This window comes from Natrix helvetica (genome assembly GCF_964273705.1).
Source record: "Natrix helvetica genome assembly, chromosome: 5".
Lineage (NCBI taxonomy): Eukaryota > Metazoa > Chordata > Lepidosauria > Squamata > Natricidae > Natrix > Natrix helvetica.
The window spans coordinates 96,348,547-96,373,286 of record NC_138551.1 but is presented as its reverse complement, the minus strand read 5'-3'; the positions used below and the strand labels follow the sequence as shown (position 1 = coordinate 96,373,286).

At 42.5% G+C, this 24,740-nt stretch overlaps 1 protein-coding gene across 1 annotated transcript; it reads left to right on the top strand.

Annotated features, from left to right (window-relative positions):
* Positions 1 to 1,475: 1,475 nt before the first annotated feature.
* HIF1AN (hypoxia inducible factor 1 subunit alpha inhibitor) lies at positions 1,476 to 24,045 on the top strand. The gene is made up of 8 exons (XM_081953795.1): positions 1,476 to 1,735; positions 2,450 to 2,700; positions 6,696 to 6,844; positions 8,770 to 8,915; positions 12,539 to 12,645; positions 15,238 to 15,301; positions 17,734 to 17,844; positions 21,325 to 24,045. Exons 1-8 carry the CDS (start codon positions 1,541 to 1,543, stop codon positions 21,367 to 21,369), a joined length of 1,068 nt encoding a protein of 355 aa, XP_081809921.1. The 5' UTR covers positions 1,476 to 1,540; the 3' UTR covers positions 21,370 to 24,045.
* Positions 24,046 to 24,740: the final 695 nt, after the last annotated feature.

The following is a 24,740-nucleotide window of genomic DNA, read 5'->3' as shown; positions in this document are numbered from 1 at the left end:
ATTTATGTATGTATGTATGTATGTATGTATGTATGTATGTATGTTAGAGAACCATTTGAAGTGGTGTAGGGGGTCGACTAGAAGACCTCCAAGGTCCCTTCCAATTTTATTAACAACAACAACAACAATAATAATAATACCCAGTGTTTATGGAGGGCACAGCAAAGCGACACATCTGCTCACAACTTGATAAAGACAAACAATAAATATAGGAAAAGTAGTAGCAGTCGTGGAAGCATCTGGCCAAGCTATGAAGACCAGGAGTGGGGCAATATCGCCAAATAGATCCTGGCAAAGTTCATCCACTAACTAGTGCTTTGGTCTCCAATCTTGGCTGCTTTAAGACCTATGGACTTCAACTCCCAGAATTCCTCAGCCAGCTTTAAGACTTGTGGACTTCATTATTCAAAAAATTATGGAATGTGCGGAAATGAGTAAATTGACATTTGAAATTAGAACAAGAAGATGAACAATTTTACAAGGTTTGGGATTTGTTTTATCAATGGTTAGATAAAAAAATCATGGTAATGAGAAAAGTGGGAGAACTTTTTATATTTTAAGAATAATAGAATGATACATGCAATACTATAAGGGTTTTAGCATTGTTAAACAGAGTAGAACGATGTAATGGATGTATGATTTTAATATATAGAATATTCTGTTTAAAATGTAGGAATAATAATTGGAGTTGAGTTATTGATGCAAAATGATGTTGTATGTATGACTCAATATTTAGAATACCTTGTTTAAAATTAAGGAATAGTAATTATAGTTAAAAAAAATTGACACATAACATTAATGTATCTATGTTTACCAAATGAACAATTTGTAACTCGATATATAATTGGTGATCATGGAAAGGACACACAAAATCTTGTAACCAAATGACACGCTATATGAAATGGAAGAAGGATGTATGTGTTTTACGTTTTTGTTCTTGTTTGTAAATAATTTTTTTTAAAAAAAAGACGTGGACTTCAACTCCCAGAATTCCTCAGCCAGCTTTGCTGGGAGTTGCTGGGAGTTGAAGTCCAACAGGTCTTAAAGCAGCCAAGGTTGGAGACCCCTGCACTAGGATATGATCCCATGTCCAGATGAGATCACTGTGAAAAGGATCTAATTCAATGGTTCTCAACTCTGGCAAGTTTTAAGATGTCTAGAGTTCAGTTTTCCAGAATTCCCTAGCCAGCCTTCCTCAAACCTTCCTGTACAAGTCTCCTGCGTGAGCAGAGGGTTGGACTAGATGACCTCCAAGGTCCCTTCCAACTCTGTTAATGTTCAATGTTAAAGAAGAGACTCTTGACTTCAAGGAAGGCCTCTTTCAGCTCCTTTTTCCATGGAAATCTACCCCGGAGGGTATTTACATTCGCATTGACATATGTCTGTGTAATACCTAATCAGTTTCCAGGGGGGCGCTGAGAACCCTCGGGTCCCGATTCCTAGAGTGGCAAGTTCTGGTCCGTCAAGCCATTGCACCGGATGCGCGTCGCGCCGGCTTCCGGGCGCTGCGGCCTCGGAGGCGGCGCTACATCCGGTAGCGATGGAGGAGGAGGCCTCCGGGTCTCGCTCCGAAGCCGCCCAGGCGCCCCGCTCTCCGTCAGGGGCGGCCGAGGAGGAGGAGTTGTCCCCCCGCGAGTGGAGCGAGGCGCAGTTCCGGCACTACGGCTTCGCCACGCGGCCCATCGCCCGCCTGCGCCACGGAGACCCCCGCGCCGAGGAGCTGTTGGAGAAGGAGGTGAGGCAGCATCCGCCGCCTCCCCCCCTCTCTCTCCCCCCCCTTTGGGGAGGAAGGGGGGATCGCTCCTCCCTCTCCTCCCTCCATTCCTTCCTTCCTTTATTTCTTTCCCTCCCTTCTTCCTTCCCTTCTTTCTTTTTTCCTTCCCTTCTTTCCCTCCCCTCCCTCCCTTCCTTTCCTTCCTTCCCTCCCTTCCGTCATTCCCTCCCTTCCATTCCTTTTCTTCCCTTTCTTCTTCCCTTTTGCTTCCTTCCTTCTTCCTTCATTTCCTTTCATTCCTTCCTCCCTTCCCTTCCTTCGTTTCTTCCCTTCCTTCCTTTCATATCTTTCCCTTCCTTCCCCTCCCCTCCCTCCCTTCTTCCTTTCCTTTCCTCCCTTTCCTTCCTTCCCTTATTTTCCTCCCTCCCTCCCCTTCCTTCCTTTCCTATCTTTCCTCCTTCCCTTCTTTCCCCACCCCTCCCCTTCCTTCTTCCTTTCCTTTCCTATCTTTCTTCTTTCCTCTTTTCCCCTTCCTTCCCCTCCCTTCCTTTCTTTTCCTCCCTCCCTTCCTTTCTTACCTTTCTTCCTTCCCTTCTTTCCCCTTCCTTCCTCCCTCTCTTCCTTCTTCCTTCCTTTCCTCCCCTTCCTTTCTTCCCTTCTTTCCCTCCCTTCCCTCCCTCCCTTCATTCCTTTTTATCCATTCATCCGTGACCTCCGCTCTGTGTTTGCTTCCAGGAGCCGGTGGTGCTCACTGACACCAATCTGGTTTTTCCCGCCTTGAAATGGGATCTGGATTACCTTCATGAGAACATTGGGAGTGGGGACTTCTCGGTGTACCGAGCCAGCACCCACAAATTCCTGTACTACGATGAGAAGAAGATGGCAAACGTGAAAAACTTCAAACCGAAGTCCAGCAGGGAGGAGATGAAGTTCAGGGATTTCATGGCACAACTTCAGGAAATCGAGCAGCAGGGAAGCGGAGAAAGGTAATAACAACACCTGGTGGACCTTTTATAGTCGGAGGAATTAAGGGGCTAAGGTGGGATTTGCTTTTGGCTATAAATGATCTGCCAAGTTCCTGCATGGCACAGTGCAGTAGCTCCTTTGAGTCCTCCAGGGCAGAAAGGGGCCTGTTCTAAAGCAGAAGGACCTTAAGCTCCATGTTCTGTGTTTGGAATCTTTTGGAAATTGAAGAAGTAACATGGGTACCCTACTTGATTCATTGGGGAGCAAAGCCAGCAGAAATTCCAAAATCTCTTAATAAAGAAAATGGACCTAGCTTGGAATTTGAAACAACAGGCTGTTATAGAGATCTAATGAGATGAAGGAGTTAAACATGGTAGTATTTTTCAGGCACAACTGAAATATCGGAGAAGGGAACAATTTTGAAATATTAAATTTAATTTTTGAGGAAGTCCTTCACAAAATGAACCTTGAATCTGGGGAAGTTCATAAAGAACATGGGTTCCATTGAGGGCAATGGTTCATATGCATTGAGAAGGAATATTTTGTACTACTTAACATCTTATTTCATTGAACAAAGAGCTTGTTTAACAGAGGGAAAAAGTGTATAATTCATAGCATCAGAGTATGCATCATATTTTTCTTTCATATCTGTGCTTTGTGAGGCATGGCTATTTTGCCTCTTTGTAATCTGTCTATCCTAAAAGAAAGTTAATCTACATGCAGTGGATGGAATTGGAGAAGTTTGTTTACTCCCTGGATGTTATGTCTACAAACAGAATCCAACTAATATTTTACCTCATTATATTTAACAACTTATCTATTATTAAATATTTATATTATTATATACATTATATACCGTATTTATCGGCGTATAACACGCACAGGCGTATAACACGCACCTTCATTTTAAGAGAGAAATTTCAGGAAAAAAAATTAAATTTCAAGAAAGAACTTTGAAGCAAAATAAGGGTAGCTCAGAACTTTTTTTTATTAACTTTTAGTCGGGAGTCCAGGGAGAGGAGAGACGGCTCATCCATTCTCTCCTCCTCTCACCCACACCCCGCTGTCTAAAGCGCTTCCTTTCTCCCGCCCGAACTCTTCCGTGGGCGAAAGAAAGCGTTTTAGTCGGGTGTCAGGGAGAGGAGAGACGGCTCATCCATTCTCTCCTCCTCTCACCCACACCCCGCTGTCTAAAGCGCTTCCTTTCGCCCGCCCGAGCTCTTCCGCGGGCGAAAGAAAGCGTTTTAGTCGGGTGTCGGGGAGAGGAGAGACGGCTCATCCATTCTCTCCTCCTGTCGCCCACACCCCGCTGAATAAAGCGCTTCCTTTCGCCCGCATGAGCTCTTCCACGGGCGAAAGAAAGCGTTTTAGTCGGGTGTCCGGGGAGAGGAGAGACGGCTCATCCATTCTCTCCTCCTCTCGCCCACACCCCGCTGAGTAAAGCGCTTCCTTTCGCCCGCATGAGCTCTTCCACGGGCGAAAGAAAGCGTTTTAGTCGGGTGTCCGGGGAGAGGAGAGAATATTCAGCCAGTCTCTCCTCCTCACGTCACTGCGGTACTTGTTAATACTGTAAAAACATGGCTTCTTAACATTATATCAGCGTATAACACGCATACATCATTTGCCCCCTATTTTTCGGGGAAAAAAGTACGTGTTATACGCCGATAAATACGGTATTAAAATATATTTAATGTCCGATACGTAACTGTAATGTGGCCCCTAGATTGTTTTGTCCTCTTATGAATTTTTTCCCCAAAAAAGGACAGTAGTGTGTCTACACAACAATCTGATATAGTGTAGGCCATATAGTACACCCAACATGCTAAGTCATCATCCATGCACACACACACAAACACTCCCCCCCCTTTTCCTCCCAGTTCTAACACAAATAAACACCAATCAGGTTTAATACACCCATTGATCTTTAACCAAATTGTGTTGTATAAGCACAGTAAAATGTATACTTACATAAATGTATACTTACATACATATAATGCCTTGGTAAGGCCACACTTGAAATACTGCATCCAGTTTTTGTCGCCACGATGTAAAAAAGATGTGGAGATTCTAAAAAGAGTGCAGAGAAGAGCAACAAAGGTGATTAGGGACTGGAGACTAAAACATATGAAGAACGGTTGCAGGAACTGGGTATGTTCAGCTTAAGAGAAAGAAGGACTAGGGGAGACATGATAGCAGTCTTCCGATATCTCAGGGGTTGCCACAAAGAAGAGGCAGTCAAGCTATTCTCCAAAGCACCTGAGGGTAGAACAAGAAGCAATGGGTGGAAACTAATCAAGGAGAGAAGCAACTTAGAAGTAAGGAGAAATTTCCTGACAGATGGAACAAGTGGAACAACTTGCTTCCAGAAGTTGTGGATGCTCAAACACTGGACGTTTTTAAGAAGACGTTGGATAGCCATTTGTCTGTAGTGGTGTACGGTTTCCTGCCTTAGCAGAGGTTTGGACTAGAAGACCTCCAAGGTCCCATCCAACTTTGTTATTCTATTCTATAAATGCATCCTAATCATACTCTGCTTTCCCAGTGTTGCTTGCTATTCTGGTAGTTGCTTTTCACCATGTATTGATCCTTGTGATTCTAGGTGCAGATACATTTTCCTATTGCTTTTTTTAAAAAAAATCTGTCAGGTGTTTCTGCACTGCCATTCCAAATCCCGCAAAATTGCCCAGCATTTAAAAGCGAACTTGTTTCCTTTCTTATGTTTCAGTTTTTGACAAGAGTGGAAGGCAGCAGACCTCTGGCTGTATGCTGTTCCTTCCTGTCCTCTCTCTTTCCTTTCTGAGGTATTTTCTGCACTCATGTGGTGGCAGAGGAGGAGGAGGCAGTGACACTGCTGTGTAGGCCCAGAACTCTGTTGCTTTCCTGCTGCGAAAGGTAAACATTATTTAGTTTTATTTTTTAAAAAAAAAACCAGAGCAATTTTTTTCAGTTGGGAACTGGGCTTAGCAGGTAAAAATGCTATTGTCTCCTGTCCCTGCTTTGCCCAGTGTAGGTTAGTGATATTGAAAGTCCAGAAGAATTGCTACATTGAATTAATTAAACTTCTGATCACCATAATTTATACAGGACCCCAGGAACATAAGATTTTATTCTTTTTTCCATGGAACAGTAGTTATTTTTGGTACCGTATTTTTCAGAGTATAAGACACACTTTCCCCCCTTGTTAAAAGAAGGTGAAAATCTAGGTGTGTCTTATACACCGAATGTAGCCAAAAACGCGAGGCATGGAGGAGGCGATGGTCTGTGGCAATCCCTGCAGCCTGGAACAGCTGACTGGGGGGCATTCCGGGAGCCCGATCCACCCGCCAGTCAGCTGCTCATGCTGAATCAGGCTGCAATAATGTGCTGAAGCGGACCTGGCTGTTTGCTATTTGCTGCAAGGATGTGTCAGAATTGCAGCAGCAATCACATCCAGAAAGCACAGACAAGTAACTGATTCAGCAGGATTCAATAACTTCTCTTTATATATAGTATAACACATGAAGTAAAAATATACAATACCAAAAGCAGGTTTACCAACCTGGTAAATACAAGCAAAACACAAGCAGAGGACTTTCAGTTTTAAATTCAGAGATCAGCACAGCATGCAGTTTTAGTACAGAACAAGTCACACCCAGGCTCCTTGCTATCTCCTTCCTTGTTGCTCGCACAGCAAATACTGTTTGTTTCCAAACACCCTTCAACTCTCTCACACACTGACAGGATGCTAGCCAGATGAATACCATGGATGCTGGAAGGCAGAGGCAGAATGTTTTTTTCTTATTTTTCTCCCCAAAAACTAAGGTGCGCCTTATATTCTGGATATTTATACTTATACTCTGAAAAATACGGTAATTTAATACTTGTGACAATTCTTTTTCCAGCTCTGTAAGCTATGTTTTGTTATCATTTCTATAAGAACTATACAGTTGATTGATGGATAATGAAAGAGCTAATTGGATACAGCTTTGCACACACATTTGCATTTCTTTTTTTCATTATTTTCTGGTATATACAGGCTATATCTCCAGCAGACCTTAAATGACACGGTTGGAAGGAAAATTGTGGTAGATTTCCTGGGTTTTAATTGGAATTGGATTAACAGACAGCAGACGAAGCGAGGCTGGGGTCAGCTGACATCCAACTTACTACTGATTGGCATGGAAGGTAACCAACCTGCCTCTTTGGACAAGTAATTTGGTTTTAATAGTCATGTAGTGCTATCTATTGAGTCATTCCAATGGACAATATGTCAGTATTAGGTCACTGAATTTGGGTATAGTACTTTCTTCTCGATTATAATCGTACCTAATGCAATATCCTCAACATGTTCCGGTTAGACTAAGAGGAAGAGTCCCGAGATTTTTTTTTCCAAATAAGTTTTTTTATTTTATAATATTTATACATATCAATATCTGAGTGGTGTGATACCTGGGTATCATACATTTCAACACAAATAAGCATAACATTGTTACTCATAAGTATTACTTTTCATTCTCATTATTTCATATTGTTTACACATTCCCTTAGTACCACACTTCAATTCTAAAACCTCCTCCTTAACTTTGCTTTCATTAGCCTCTGCTAACATCGTCAGAGTGTAAAAACCATTAAAGAGATATCTGTCTTTATACACTATTAATCAATTTGGCCATTGCGCTCCTGATAAGGCCATCAGACAGCTCAGTGTTATTCCCTGGGGATGAACAGCTCAAGCTGTGCTCGATAGGGGAGGAAGGAATAGGAGCTAAACCTCCATCAATTAACATGACTGTTGTAAAAACAACAAAGCTAATTGCAGGTGGGAGGTGGATGGATGGTGCGCAATGGCCAGATTGATTAATAGTGTATAAAGGCAGATGTCTCTTTAATGGTTTTTACACTCTGACAATGTTAGCAGAGGCTAACAAAAGCTAAGGAGATCGCAATGTCTGTTTCTTCTTTTATATAACTACACCTGGAACTCATATTTTTAGGATAAGTCGCTACACATGCCCACATACTATTATTCCTCTCTTATTTCTATCTCTATTAACCTCCCTCCCATGCCACTGTAATATTCAAAGATGTTTTTTTCTATTTCCAATGTTCAGCTGTTTTATTGTTCATATTTCCCTTATTTGTCTCTTTGCCGCTATTTATGTTAAGGTTTCATCCATCCTTCTTTCATTATTCAATGTCTCAGTGTGCACTTCTAATACCAATCACAATCATTTGAGCATTTAAAGGACATCTATTCCAGGGGTAAAATGGCCTGAACCGGTAGTAAAAAAAATGCTAAAAAAAGTTTTTTAAAAAGTTCCAACGATCAGCTGTGCGACGATCAGCTGTGCTGCGTGATTTATATTCACTAGAAAGCAGGAAATCCTGCTTTCCAGCAAATCTAAATCATGCGGCACAGCTGCCCCTCCCCCTGCTGTTCTACTTACCTTTGCAGACTCCGAAAAGGCTTCTTAGCACCTGTAGTATGCGTGCGCTCGAAGCGAACCTGTAGCAGACTTCGGAGCATTTTAGCCATGATTCTGTCTATCTATCTATTCATATTCTTTCCAGTCCAGAGATTTGATTGATGCAGTTAAGCTGGAAGCTGACAAACAACAAAAGCTAAATTTCGGTAAAAAGTACATGGTGATAATCAGATATGATCCCAGACTTCTGGGATTTACAGTTAGTTCTTTGACTCTTGGCCATTCATTCAGCGGCCATTCAAAAATATGGCTCTGAACAACTGAACTTATGACCCCTGCCTGATGTTCTAGCCATTGTAGTCTCCCCATCCTATTCTACTGGTTCCCTGCAGATCTTGGGGCAGCTGTCCACTCCACTGGGACCACCCCCCCCTGCCAATTACAGATTGGTCGCTTACCTTTTTGGTAGATCTTTGGGAAGCAGCTGCTCCATCACACAGTATTCCTATACAATGGAGGCTGTGTGGCACCATCCTGGAAGTGGGGTCATTTTGGTAGCATTCTCAATTGTGGGATGAAATTTGTGCACCCATTCCCAATAATTTGTACTTACAGACCTGTTGAAAATCAAAGTTTCATTTTGTAAAATCGTTTCGAAATTTGTCTTGGCTTTTCTTTGTGCAGGAAATGTGACCCCAGCTCACTACGATGAACAGCAGAATTTCTTTGCTCAGATTAAAGGATACAAACGGTGTATTCTATTTTCACCAGACCAGTTTGAATGCCTTTATCCTTATCCTGTGCACCATCCATGTGACCGGCAAAGCCAGGTGAGATGACAACTAGGCCAAATAGCATTTTTTTTTGCCTAAGACCACAAAGCATAAACTTTTAATGCTGGTTTATTACAGAATTCCTAGATAGGTTTATTTTCACCTAACCATCTGCCTGAGGAGGAGTCTAAACCATGATGTCTGTTTTAAAGTTCTTAGATACAATATATATATATATGGTCTTCAAATGATCATACAATGCATTTAACTCAATCATGGAGAGTTAATGTATCATACCCTGTTTCCCCTGAAAATAAGACCTCCCCAGATAATAAGCCCAATCGGGCTTTTGAGCACATGCGCTAAAATAAGCCTTCCTGAAAATAAGCCCTCCCCTAAAATATTTAAATGCATGCGCAGCCGGTCCCCGCCATTTCTTGGGGCGAAGGGAGGGAACTTGCCACACGCGCCCTGTATGCATCTGCCATCCACGCAGAATGGCCTTGCGGAGGCCGTTCCCGCAAACCCCAACTACCACGCCCCTTCTCTTAGTGGCAGCCACAAAAAGAGCGCAGGCCCAGCGACGCTAGGGCTGGCAAGAGTGTACCAGAAACAGAGACAGAACTTCCGGCCCTCTCTGGATAAACTGAACCGCCGGCCGAGGTTAAGGGGCCTCCTGCATCTCAAAAATAAAAAGACCTCTCCGAAAATAAGACCAAGTGCTTATTTCGAGGGATCAATAGAAAATAAGACCCTGTCTTATTTTCAGGGAAACACGGTAAGAATATCCTTATCCAGACAACTAAAAGGGTCAACCAAATCTTTAGTGAGGTAGGCCGGGAAGTGCCTCATACAACTACTTCTTTAGTGCTAATCAGCTCTGTGGCTACCCTGTGTTTCCCTGAAAATAAGATCTCCTCGGATAATAAGCCCAATCAGGCTTTTGAGCGCATGCGCTAAAATAAGCCATCCCCCGAAAATAAGCCCTCCCTGAAAATATTGCAACACAGCAGCAGCCATGAAGTGACCACACTCGCTGCCTCCTGCACTTCAAAAATAATAAGACCTTCCCGAAAATAAGGCCAAGCGTTTATTTTTTTGGGGGGGGCAGGGAAGGTATGTCAAAAGAAAATGAGACCCTACCTTATTTTTGGGGAAACACCTCTTCCAGACTCTCAAGAGGGTACTATAGAAAGAGTGAGACTGGATGAATCCTCCTTATTCGATCTGTAGGTGTTCCAGGATTGGACCTTCTAACAGAGATTTCTATGTAATGTTGCCTGTTGCTGGATTAGGAATTGACAGTTTCCTTCCCAGCAGCTGAAGAGGCTACAATAACAACCACAACCGACCAACAGTTTCCCACATGGCCTCGCCTTAACTGTATACTTTTAATGCTCAGAAGTACATGAATTAACTCCGGACAAAGATGACTGGTCGTTTGCTACATAAGGACAACAATCTCATTTAGCACCTTGCTTGAAAGGTACAGTTTAGGCCAGTGATGGGGAATCTTTTCGGCACTCAGTGTCCAAACTGGAACACGTGCCAGAGTACTGGAAACCCAAAGACCAGCTGACCAGGGCGCACTTGCCTATTTTTGGGCTGTTTTTCAGGCCATTTTCAGGCCGTTTTGGAGACAAAAATGGCCTGAGAAGGGCCCTAAAACAGCCCTCCAAAACAACCTGTTCTTTTGGCCATTTTTCAGGCCGTTTTCTAGCATGCCGGAAACCAGAAGAGCAGCTGGCGACGGCGCATGTGCATACAGCAGGGGTGTCCAAACTTGGGAACTTTAAGACTTGTGGACTTCAACTCCCAGAATTCCCCAGCCAGCTGGCTGGGGAATTCTGGGAGTTGAAGTCCACAAGTCTTAAAGTTCCCAAGTTTGGACACCCCTGGCATACAGAGATGGTGCAGAGAGCGTGTGCCAATGGTTCGCCATCACAGGTTTAGGCCATAGAGCCCCAGCCCCCTCCTGGAATATAAATTGAAGCTGGACTGAATCTAGATCGTGAGTAAGAAATCTGTCCACATCATGTCTTGAATTATACATTTCATCACCATTAACTGTTAGCTGTATATTGTTTTCAGCTGATGGGATTTGGTCTAGTTCCCAACAATTTGCTTCATCCCAAAATATTTGGAGATACATTGTCTCCACCTTCTTCAAGAACTCTTGTCTCCAACAGGATGTTAATATACTAATTCCTGTTGTAGAAGAGTTGGCCATCTTTAGATTTCACCCAGCCAGTCACCTGCTGGCATTCATTGAAGTCCAACTTAGGCAAGAGTCAAACACTTGAGAAAAGTAGCTGCAGCTTCCATACAATTTGTCCGTAGTCTTGGTCACTTGAATTTGCACATGAATTAATAAAATTAGGGGAGATGCCAAGCATGCACCAATGTCCCCACTTTTCTTATTGGAACTGTAATAATGAGAACGGTAACAGCCTTCTCTTTGAAGTGCCAAGTGAGATTGACATGCCAGGTTGGCATCTAAGGATTCCACCAATCAATCAGAAAGTCTATGCCAGGGGCCAGCAAACTTAAAAACTCAAATTGCCACAAAGGTCCTAACTGGAAGCCCCCCTCCCCCAGTTCAATTCTGGAGCCGACTGGAAGTCTGGTTGTCCCCCCCCCCCCAATAGTCTCCTCCTAGCAGAGCGTCCTTTGTCCTCTGCCAACCGGAAATCTGGCTCCCTCTCTCCTCCCATAGAGTCTCCTAGCACGATATCCTTTTTCCTCTTCTGATTGGAAGTCTGGTTCTCCCCCCCCCCCCCACCATAGAGTCTCCTCTTGCGCAGCATCCTTTTTACTCTACCTGTCCTAACTGAAAGCCCTATCAATTATGGAGCCGACGGGGGACAGGGAGCCGCAGCAGAGGGATGAAAGAGCCACGTGTGGCTCCAGAGCCGCAGGTTGCTGACCCCTGGTCTATGCAATGGATATGGATGCTGTGCTTTGATACTCTCATGCTTGTTTCAGCATCCTGGTTCCTCAGTAATCAGGGTACCCTGCAATAAAGGAGAGGATATTTGAGGGCAACTATGTAGATCATCTCTTCCATTTCAACAAACTGCTGGTGAGATCATTGTTAATCTCCAGTTAGCTCTGCAGTTCATTATATCCCTCTGTTGGTCTTTCTAAATTGGTGCCGCAATCTGTGGAGTTTAAAAAGCTCCAGCAAATTTACACTTTATTCGGAAGTTATATTAGCGGTTAGCAGTGCTGATTTATAGTCCTTCCAGGCTACTGTCATTAGCTTAATTGTTTGCATTTATTTCAGACATCTTCAGAATGGTTTTCTTGGTTGTTAGATCAGATTTAAATAAGACTAGATTTAATCTTGATTTTTATCGGTATAGCAGAATCCTCCCAATCAGTGCCATATAAATACCTGGTATTTTATTATACATGTTCTGTGCTTTTCTTTGGTTGATTACATCTTAACTTAGTAAATATAAATGCTGAGTATAGTGGTCCACAAGCAACAAAACCAGTAGCTAGTGAGAAGTGGAGTGCAACATCTTGAACATGGTGATTTTTATCTCTAGTTCTCTACATATTTGTTAAAGTTAGTAAAGGAGAGCATTTTCTTGGAAGCAGCTGGGTGGGAAGCAGAGGGAAAAATCATGTATTGTCTCCAGTGACTTCAGTGATGCCTTCTTCTCTCCTGCTAGGTTGACTTCGACAATCCTGACTATGAGAAGTTCCCTAATTTCCAGAACATAGTTGGCTATGAAACCGTAGTTGGCCCAGGCGATGTGCTTTATATTCCCATGTATTGGTAATACATTTAGGATGAGAATGGAACAGAATGAGCTAGTATGATTCTGCAGCAGAATCAAATTAGGGAACACACACACACACACACACCACACACCTATCTATGTCTGTCTCATCCCATCCACCCACCCACCCACCCACCCACCCTATCATCTATCTATCATCTATCTATCTATCTATCTATCTATCTATCTATCTTATCTATCTATCTATCTATCTATCTATCTATCTATCTATCTATCTATCATCTATCTATCTATCTATCTATCTATCTATCTATCTATCTATCTATCTATCTATCATCTATCTATCTATCTATCTATCTATCTATCTATCTATCATCTATCTATCTATCTATCATCTACCTACCTACCTACCTACCTACCTACCTACCTACCTACCTATCTATCTATGTTTGTAAAGTGCCTCCTGCAGGAATAGCAATAATCCTTGATACTTGTTCATATGCAGGAATATTGGTCCCATTCCCTGCTATAAGATTTACATTTGGGACACATATCTATCTATCTATCTATCTATCTATCTATCTATCTATCTATCTATCTATCTATCTATCTATCTATCTATCATCTATCTATAAATGTGTGTGTGTGTGTGTGTGTGTGTGTGTGTGTGTGTGTTCCAGCATAACTCTGGAACTCTGAGCAATTTCAACCAAACTTGGTACACAGATGACTTACTCTGTGAAGAAAAATACTGGGGGGGGGGGGGGACACCCCTAACACCTCTCGGGGTGTGTGTTCTGTTAAGGTACAGCCTGTTGTGCCTTCAAAAGGTTTCTACTGTACTGCTGTAAAATGGCTTCTACTGTACAGCGTAGTGGAGTTGCCATGGTAACTGCTTCAGGCTACTCCACAAGGGGGCTCCCTCTGGTAAGGGGGAAAATCCAACATTAGAAATTACATTTGGTCCGGACATTTTCCCCCTATAAATAAATACCCGGGCAACGCCGGGCTATCACTTAGCGTTCTTATAAACATGGACTTTGACAGTTTTGGGGAAGCAACTGAATGTAGCAATTGTTCAGACCATTATCAAAGTTATACTTACGGTTCTTGTTTAATACCTGCCCTGTTTAGCAACCATGTGAAGTTATAACGGCACTCTAAAAAGATATGTTACGACTGCTCATATGCACATATGACTGTTGCATGTTGCAACATCCCCATGGTCATTGATTGAAATTCAGCCACAGAGCAAGTAATCGTATGATTTGATCTGATTTTATGACCATTTTTACCATGGTTGTTAAGCGAATCACCGCCAGGGTGAATAAAAATCAATGTTTAAAAAAAAGGTTTTTTTTTTTTTAAAAAAACGGATTTTTAAAAAATTTAAATCAGATTTTTAAAAATCAAATTTATTTTAATAAAATGCTTTTGGAGTTAAAAAAAATCTATCTAAAGATAGTTTTCTGTTTAAGATACATTAATAATTTAGTTTATTTAGCATGAAATGGAGCTTAATTATATAACATGAGGTTGTGTATTCTGCAATATTTACATTTTTGGTAAATATTTGATTCTGAATTCAATGAATCCAACCTCTGCAAGCTGAGATAACATGCACTGCTTTGATGCATGCACCCAATTTCACACTAATCATGAGATATAAATAATAAAACAAAAGTTCAGGAATTTTCCTTTATCCATTGTTTTGCAAATCTATGTACACTACAAACGGTATGATTGTTTGAAGAAAAATGCATCTGTACCACCAGGCTCTAAGTGTGGGGAGGAAGGGAAAGCAGTAAAAATAAGTGAAATCTAAGCAGCTTATAAATGTTATATTAAAGAGCACCTGTCATTTCAGATCCATCATGGCAGTGCCTGTTAGCGGGCATCCACTCACCTGCTGCCTGCCACATCCCTCACCTTGTTGTGTCACTGCCACATCACCAGCCGTCCCATTAAAGTGAATGGGATGTTGGTGAGTCAACAGGGGTCAGAGGAGGAGCCGTTGCAGGACAGAGATGACAGCTGCTCTTTAAAAATTATGATTTAAATCGAGTTGATTTAAATCAAGCCTTTTTGTTAGTGATTTAAATCAAATCCATCCTGATCACCGAGGTTGTTAAGTGAATCACCAAGGTGGTTAAGTGAATTCAACTTCTGCCACTGACTCTGCTTTTTGGAAGCTGGCTGCGGAGGTGACAACTCGGGATGGCAAGATGCTGCTTTCACTGCAGAAGCAAACTGGCTGCTGAGCACTCAAATTGCAGCCCTGCCTGCAGAGTGGCCATATTTTTGAGGCTGGGTCGTAAGTCACTGTTTCGAAAGCCATTGTAACTTTGAACGGCCATTAGAAGAAGAAGGACTATCTGAATATTTTCCAATGAATATATGCATACAAGTAGTTGTTTGTTCATTGGATAACTAAGAACCGGAAAAAAAGTATAATAAATTCTAGAGTGTCTCCACCCTCCAAATGAAGAATAGAAGAAATAATTAAATCACTAATTATTATACCACATGCTTAGCATTTGTTTTTGTAAAACTAATCTTGGAAATGCTAAAATCTGCAGTTTTAAATGAGGAATATTAAAAGAGTTCTCTTCTGTGCCCTGATATAGGTGGCATCACATTGAGTCACTGCTGAATGGAGGAATTACCATCACCGTAAACTTTTGGTACAAGGTAAGTAGGTCTGAATTTAATAAAATAGGAGTATAAAGCTCGTGTTTTAATTGCAAAATTATACAGTACAGTATGATACTTGGTTACTGCATCATAAAAATCTATATATTGTGGAGTTGGGTTAATGTCAAGGTTCTAAGTAACACACACAATACAATAAAAACTCCGAGGCCTGGGGTTTCCTCAAAGTATGAATTTATTAGGCATGTCATATTGGCACAGCTGGTGAAAACCCGACTAAATGACCCAAGTGTCAGGGTTCCAAATAGTATCCAAAAATAAATCAAGAGTCCAAGGCAAAGTATTGCTCAAAGTTCCAGTTTATTAAGAGAGCCATGCTGGCATATCTGGGAAAACCCGAATCTGAAAGCTTCCCAGTTTTCCCCATCCAGTTGAAAGTTCAAGATCTTGCCTTCACACCCACAAGTCCATCACATTGTCCAATCTCCCACTGCCTTCCTGGCAGTTCCACCCATCTAGTTCCGGTCAGGTGCAGAGGTCTGAAGACAAAGGATGACACTTGCTTTCTAGAAGGAATTTTGTTTTGGCTACATAGCATCTAACTCTGTACAATCCCCCCTCCCAGTTTCCCACAATAGAAAAGGCATAATAGAATAATATAAAGTGTAGCAGGCCAAAGATCCAAAAGGAATATGGCTGCAGGCCTGACACCGAGGTTTTCCCCACCCAAATGAAATCCCAAAATTCTTGCCCCCAGACAACACGTCCATAATGTGTTTCAGTCAGATCACAGTCCCAACTCTAGTTGGCTTAAGTCCACGCCCTCCCAGCACCTGTTGAGAACGCCCTTGGTTCCCAGGAGAAAGAATTTTATTTTGGCTACACATCCCCAGCTATCTCTATCTCCCCCGCTCCTGTTCTTACAACTTCAGCTGGCCTTGCTGTGGCAACCCTGAAGATGCTCCAAAATGGTTTCAGGGCTGACATATATTATTTTTAGGTATATTTAGTAGCTTCAGCTGCTTAAATTGACTTGAATTCTTAGGTTGGTTTCTTAAGTATTATCTTAGAGATAACTTCGTTGAACGTTGTAATAGATAAAGGTAAGGTAAAGGTTCCCCTCGCACATATGTGCTAGTCATTCCCGACTCTAGGGGGCGGTGCTCATCTTTGTTTCAAAGCCGAAGAGCAAGCACTGTCCGAAGACGTCTCCGTGGTCATGTGGCCGGCATGACTCAATGCTGAAGGCGCACGGAACACTGCTACCTTCCCACCAAAGGTGGTCCCTATTTTTCTACTTGCGTTTTACGTGATTGCTAACTGCCAGGTTGGCAGAAGCTGGGACAAGTAATGGGACCTCACTCCGTTACGTGGTGCTAGGGATTCGAACTGCCGACCTTTCTGATTGACAAGCTCAGCGTCTTAGCCACTGAGCCACCGCGCCCCTAACCTTGTAACATTTAATTTGAAATAGTGAACTCCTATTCCTAGCTTTTCTAGAGGGAAGTCTCTGTGTGCCTTCGAGTCAGTGTTGATTCCTGGTGACTGCCTAGAATAGTCCCTGCAGTTTTCTTGGCAAGATTTCAGAACTGATTTGTCCTCATCCTTTTCTTTATAGTCCCAAGACAATGATTGGCCTAAAGTCAGTCAGTTGACTTTGTGCCTAAGGCAGGACCAGAACTCACAGTTTGTTAATTCCTAGCCTGATACCACTTTGCCAAACTGACTTCCTATAGAGCAGGGGTGCCAAACACAATTTCATTAAGGGCCGCATCAGGGTTGTGTTTGATTTCAAGGGGCCGGGTTGGGCGTGGCCAGGGTGGGTGTGGCCAGCTTGACATCACTCGTGTTGGGGGGCCCTGTGGTGGCCCGAGCACTCAGCAAAAATGGGCTTCTGAGCTCTGTTTTCAGCTGCGACGGCTTTCTGCCACATGCAGCCCTCCCGAGCTCTTTTTTCGCTGGCAGAGGCACTGCGGGATGGTCCTTTGTTCTTTCCAGGGTGGCCCCGCGGGCCAGATCTAAGCACTTCGCGGGTCGGATCTGGCCCACAGTCCTTGAGTTTGATACCCCTGCTTTAGAGAAATAAGCTTTTGTTTTTTTTAAAAAAAATTGAGTGATAGTATTAAAAATAGCCTTTTTGACCAGTCACTGACCTAAACATCTCCTTTTCATATGATATGTGCTATTTGATAGATAAGAAAATACCAACTCACCTTTTCTCATCTCTGACTTTTATTAGCTTCTTGCTTTTTTAGTGCTAGGTGTACTTGAGATTTTTAAGCACTGTGAATCACTGTAAACCTGTTGATCTTTTCAGTTTCCTTTTGATCTTCCTGATGGTGCCTCAGAACATGGGATATGAATCTTAGGGTCCAGATAATTGGTTTCGGAATCTGTTTTTCAATTTCATGTTTGTAAATGTTGCAACTTGATGAGCTCTTGTTTAAGGAAGATATTTTTCCCCACTGCAGGGTGCTCCAACTCCTAAAAGGATTGAATACCCCCTAAAGGCTCATCAGAAAGTGGCTGTAATGAGGAACATAGAGAAAATGTTGGGGGAAGCGCTTGGAAATCCACAAGAGGTAAAGTCTGGGACTCAGGCTGGTTGTAGTAACCAAGTTGGCTGAGCTTCTTCAACTTTTGATCTTATAAAATAAAAATAATAGCAGAACAGTATATCACAGAAGTGAGGACACCTCTCACATTTTGTAAATATTTAACTTTAACTTTTCATGTGACAACACTGAAGAAATGACACTTGGCTATAATGTAAAGTAGTGAGTATACAGCTTGTATAAGTGTAAATGTGCTGTCCCCTCAAAATGGTGCAACACGCAGCCATTAATGTCTAAACTGCTGGCAGCAAAAGTGAGTGCACCCCTAAGTGATAATGAAAAGATATACTGTATTTAGATATACTGTGACAATGAAAAGATATACCGGAATATAAGGCACACCAAGGTTTTGAAGAGGTAAATTTTTTTAAAAAAGTGTTTGCATTCTGCAGGCCTCCCAAACCCTCTGCAGGCCTAATTTTTTGTGAAAAACCTGGGCATGCAGAGTGTTTGAGAGGCCTGCAAAGTGCTCCTGGGGGCTGGGGCTGGGGCAAAAACGAGCAAAAACAGCCTATTTTTTGCAAAAATGGGCCCATTTTTTGCAAAAAACGGCATGATAATGCTTTGGGAGGCTTGCAGAGTGCTCCGGGAAGGGGGGGACAAATACGAGCAAATTTTTTTTTGCAAAAAACAGGGCATACATTAGCTTTCGGAGGCTTGTCCATATTTTGCTTGTTTTTGCCATCCCCAGCCCCTAAGAGCACTCTGCAGGCCTCCCAAGCCTCTGTATGTCCATTTTTGTGAAGGGGGCGGAGTTTCGGTAGGCCAAAAATGCTGTATTCAGTGTTAAAGACGCACCCAGATTTTCACACTCTTGTTTTGGGGGGGAAGGTGCGTCTTATACTCTGAAAAATATGATACTTAAATTCAAAATATGAGGGGGTGTACACTCTTCTGTGATATACTGTACATATTTAACGCCTTAAAATAGGTAGTGATGGTGTGGGGATAGAACAGTATTTTTCAATCTTAGCAACTTTTCAGATGGGTAGACTTCAAATACTAGCATGCTGGGTGTTCTGTCCCCCAAGCCTCCAAATTATACTGATGCTGGCTTGGCCATCTGCCACGACTAATGAAGTAGATAAGCCACCCCTTGGCTAGGAGCCCAGAAACGTATCTCTATGAAAAACCAGACTCACAGAATTCACGGACTTCTTCAAACTTAAACTGATGTTTCCTGCAAAATTCCCCTCCCGTCGCTCCACCTATAAGCTCTCTGAGAGGGGCCAATCAGTAGCCACCTGTGTCCTATTTCCTTCTGCGAGCCTGTTTCCACAACTGCTGCCTTCTCCTATCAGCCCTCTGCATCCGTATGTCAGGGACAACCTCCCCCTGTTCTTCCTCACTGCTCCCAGACTCAGACGCCATCTGGTGGCCAACAGGGCTCTCTAGCCCCTGCTCTGACTCCGAACACCCCCCAGAGTCTTCTTCAGCCTCCGGGGCAGTCCCATAATGTTCATCGCTGTCAGATTCCAGCAACAGCTCAGCCGGCCGCTGCTGGGCCACAACACTGGGAGAGTTGGAAATCCATACATACTACCAAAATTGACACCGGGATAGAGCATTCAAAATGTAAGCAGCAATTCTCCTGAAGATCACGGTATTACTCAAATCTTTAAGAGGGATTTTGGTGTTTACTAAACTAGGCAATATAAGGTCAAGAACAAAAGTATCAAGAACAAAAGTTTGGACTTGGCTTAAACAAGCGTAAATCAAAGTAGATGCCTCATTCAACATCTAAATGGTCTCTGCTCTGGAATAGCTACAACTTTCAGGCTAATTAGGAGAGTGGCTAAAATGAAATTAACCCCACCATAATTTTAATTGTAAGTAATTTTCCTCACTTGTAAAGTGATTGTTCAAACATTAAATAAATTATGACTTCTGATATTTACATTAGCATACCTTTCTGCGCTGTTTGGAATATATAGGTAGTTTCACTTACTGACCATTCAGCAACTGTTTCAATAGCGCTGGAAAAGGGACTGGTCCTTGAATGTGCAGCTGTCACAATGTCTCTGAGATCACAGGATGACAGTTTAGGTATGTGGCCACCAGCATATTTTTACAATGATTACGGCTGTCAAACTTGCGGCCCACAAGGCTGGATGCATCATGGTCTGGCCACACCCACGCCCGGTTTAGCGAAGGGAAAAAAGGTCATGATACGTCACATGTCGATGCTGTGATGACACAAATTTGACAATCCTGGATTACAGCATCCCTCAGTCATTGCGGTTTGGAGACCTTCATAGCTGGTTTCCAAGAAACAAAGTCAATGGGGAAGCCACCAGGAACTTGGAAGTCATGGTTATGTGATGTCACAGTTAATGACTACTGTGATTGTCAGAGTTTGTTGCAGAAATGAAACCCAGAAAGCGCACACTGATTAAGCAGGATTCATTAACTTCTCTTTATGTATAATATAATGAAGTAAATATATAATACCAACAGCTGGTACACAGGCAGAGGAGAGAACAGTGTCAGTTTCAGTTTCAATTCAGCAGACAGACCAGTTTAGTTCTCAGCACAGACTTGCAGCTTTTAGTACAGAAAAGCAGTTGGACTAAGCCACGCCCAGGCACCTAGCCATCTGGCATGGCTCTCAGTCACCAAATAGTTCCCATTGGCTGACCCAGTTGCCATGCCTATACATCGGCTGACCTTGTTACCATGTCCTATTCCAGCCAGTCCCCAATGGCTGACCTGTTGCTATGTCCTATTCCAGTTCATGAATATTCTAACAGTGATACATTCTTAACTACATCTGGAACTGAGGTCTTATGATGTTTTACTTTAAGATAGCCTTTCTTAGCAAGAAATGAGGTTGCTGGTCCCAATTTTATTTATTTATTTATTTTATTATTCATATTTATAGACCGCCCCCTCTCCCGAAAGGGACTCGGGGCGGTGTACAGTCCCTAAAATACGTTATAAAATACATACAAAAACAGTTAAATAATTAAATACGTAGGTGGAGGAGGTTGTAAGACTGTACATAGAATAATAAATATAATACATTAAAAGCTTATTAAAACCCCAAACCCAATTAAAATGAGTAAATCCCCGGGAGGTAAAACTAAGAAAGTGCCAGGCCAGCTGATTGAAATAGGTGAGTTTGCAGCCAGTGAGGATAATTTGTATGTTGACCAGTTTTACAAAAAGTGTGTGTGTGTGTGTGTGTGTGTGTTGTGTATGATTCTAAGTATTCATGTAATGTTATCATTGAGGAAGACTTTTTGAAAAGATCACTGCTACTTGAGAGAGAATTGGCAGATGTTCTCATGAGAGTGAGCCCTTAAAATAGTTGATGTATATTGTGATGACATACTTAATGTTTATTTTCTGGTATATATAGTTTTGCAATTTAATTTGACTTCTAGCCTGTAGATAAATCTGTAGCTAAAAGAGCAATGTGTTTTGTGGTTTTTTTCCTTTGAACAGGTGGGTCCCCTGTTGAATATGATGATCAAAGGACGGTATGACTAATCGCGGACTTCCGCAGGATATTGGTGCTGTTTCACTGTAAGGGGGAAGATACTAAGCGCTAATATTGCACGCGGCACTTAAAAACAGATGGATTCCTGGTCCAGCTCCGATCCACTCTACCCATCAAGGGGAATGCCTAGAACTCTGAAATGTTCCATTCGTCACTCCATCAACTTCACCAAACCTTATAGAATAATTCATCCTTACTAAGGAAGAACCCGTCATCAGTCACTCCATGATCTCCGTCTGCCTAGATACAACCATTGGCACCTGGTACTTGACGATATTTATTTGTGAATAGCACCTTTGTGATTGCCTACATAAGAGTTACCTAGAGGAACAATTTTGATTTCCTTTTCTCTATTTCCGTGTTAGGAATCAACATGGATAACTTCCAACTTTAAATCAACTCATATCAGTGGTGGGATTCAAATTTTTTTTTTACAACCGGTTCTGTGGGCGTGGCTTGGTTTGGTGGGCATGGCAGCAGAAGGATACTGCAAAATCCCAGTTCCCTCCCTACTCCTGGCGGAAGGATGCTGTAAAATCTCCCATTTCCACCCCACTCCAGGGCAAGGGTACTATAAAATCCCCATTCCTTCCCCACCCCACTAACCTGCTTTCCAGCTCCATTCTGCTGTGCAGGGCAACAGAAGAAGACCCAGCTGATCAGCTGGGACTTGGGAGACAGCGAATAGATGGGGGCAGGGCCAGTCAGAAGTCGTATTTGTCCGAATTACTCAAAATTTCTGCTACCGGTTCTCCAGAACCAGTCAGAACTGGCTGAATACCACCTCTGACTCATATCTATAATTAGCATATTTCTTTAAAGGCAACCTTCTCTTTGATATTGCAACTTTTTAAACTAAAGCCCGTCGTGGGATACAGAAAGACGAAGGACAAAAGAGATGGAGACTTTTAAGAGCTTTCAAATCCATTGTGTCATTTTTTGTCATCAACAATACATTGATTTCTAATTCTATAAAACCAGGCCAAATGGCTATGTATAGAAATTGACTCCTCTCCCCCCCCCCCCCCCACTCAGGATGTTAATAGAATGGGACAAGCCATAGCGAGTGCCCTTAGTCAATAAAATCTGTGTGTCATATTTTCAACTTAACCATGCATGGTTATGCTTCCTCATTGGACTCTACCTTCTCTAGGTCAAATTAAGCGCCAGATCAGTTGGTAAAGAGAGAAGGACAGCCATTCTTTTGCTCTTTCATATGTCTGGAAAGAAATGCGCGTACAGGTTTTGTAATTGTATTTCATTAAGCTAGGAATGCAGATTTTAGAGCAGTGTTGGCAAAAACTTTCTGCACTGAGTGCCGAAACGGGGGGCACGTGTGTGTGCAGGCATGCTGGAAACCGGAAGAGCAGCCGCCCGGTGTGCATGCGCGTGCCAGGAAGATGATTTTCTGGTTCCCGGCACATGCATGCGCACTGGCCACCTGGTCTTCCGGTTTCTGTCATGCATCCGTGCACGAAGGCCAACTGGCTGGTGCGCATTTGCGTGTTGGAAATCAGAAGATCATATTCTTGGTGCGCATGTACTGCTCTTCTGGTTTCCGGAGGTGCCGCGCACATGAAGATCAGCTGGCCGGAACCCGGAAGGGCCAACAGGCAATGGCTCGCATGCCCAGACAAATGGCTCTGCATGCCACTTCCGGCATGTGTGCCATAGGTTTGCCATCACGGTTTTAGAGTTGAGCTCCTAAATAACCAAGGAAAAGTTTCTTCATTTGCCACAAAGTCACTTTTCTAAGAGAGTTTCTATGACCCTGGGTCATTGATTTTTTTTTGAAGATCATTGATTCCCCCCCCCCCCCCAGCAAGATAGATAATAGTTAGATATTGGAACAACATCTCCATATGACAACCAGAGTTTCTGGGATCCTCTGCATTCCTGTTTACTGTGAATTCTATACAGAGCTGAATAAGTTGTCCGAAGCCAGGATTCTTGGCTTCCTTTTTTGGGGAAGGCGGAACCTGAAAATACCATGCAGCTTTGTTTACAAGTAACACCTTTGATATCGTTTCGAGGCACAAGGAGGCAGAAGAAGACTCCTGATGCTATCACATATAGACGAGGAAGACGATGGCTTCGGGAAGGCAACGTTGGACTTGATGAATAGTAGTATCAATAAAATCCTTCTGCCTTTAGCTGAAACAAACCAATTCTTGTGTTTAGTTCTTGATGTGAAATGGCATCTCAGACTGGAACTCTGGAATATTGTGCTATATAGAGAGCTTCATGTAGAAAAGCCCGGTGTCTCAAAGAAGAAGAATTGAAATGCAGCCTTCCAACATGTTTTTCTTTTTTGCCAAAGGTGTAAAAATTTGAAAATGTCTAAAATAGTTGGGTTTGGGAAAAAAGGATACATTGCACTTTAGTAGTGCAGAAGCTTAGTTTACAATGCACTGATGAAAGACAGTTTTAGGTACTGTTAACTTTTGTTTTTTTTTTAATCTTGTGTTTTGGTGCCTGCTATTGGGGAAAAAATGTGTCTGTGATGTATGAGAATATGTGGGAAATACAGAATACCTTCTGAAATGTAGTTCCTAATATACAGCTACTGTTGAATGACACAAATACTTGCTCCCCTTCATTCTGTATGATATGTATTCCTCATCTTATGGGAAGGGCAATACTTTGAAATTCATTTTGAAAATTCAGTTGTTCCCATGGTCTTGTGATTTATATATAGGTTAAAAGATGATAATTGCTACTGGTGATATTTTCTCCTTTACTTTAGTGTACTGTATATAATTAGGGAGAAATAACCTCAGATACGCAGATGATACCACTCTTAATGGCAGAAAGTGAAGAGGAACTAAAGAGCCTCCTGATGCTGGTGAAGAAGGAGAGTGCAAAAGTTGGCTTGAAACTTAACATTAAGAAAACTAAGGTCATGGCATCCGACCCTCTGAATTCTTGGCAAACAGATGGGGAAGAAATGGAGGTAGTGACAGATTTTATTTTCCTGGGCTCCAAGATCACTGCAGATGGGGACTGCAGCCAAGAAATCAAAAGGCGGTTGCTCCTGGGGAGGAAAGCTATGGCAAATCTAGCCAGCATACTAAAAAGCAGAGACATCATCCTGCCAACAAAAGTGCGTATAGCCAAGACTATGGTTTTCCCAGTTGCAATGTATGGCTGTGAAAGTTGGACCATAAAAAAGGTTGAGTGCCAAAGAAAGGAGGCCTTTGAACTATAATGCTGGAGAAGACTCCTGTGAATCCCTTGGACTACAAGGTGATCAAACTGGTCAGTCCTAGAGGAGATCAACCCTGACCGCTCTTTAGAAGGCCAGATCCTGAAGATGAAACGCAAATACTTTGGCCACCTAATGAGAAGGAAGGACTGACTG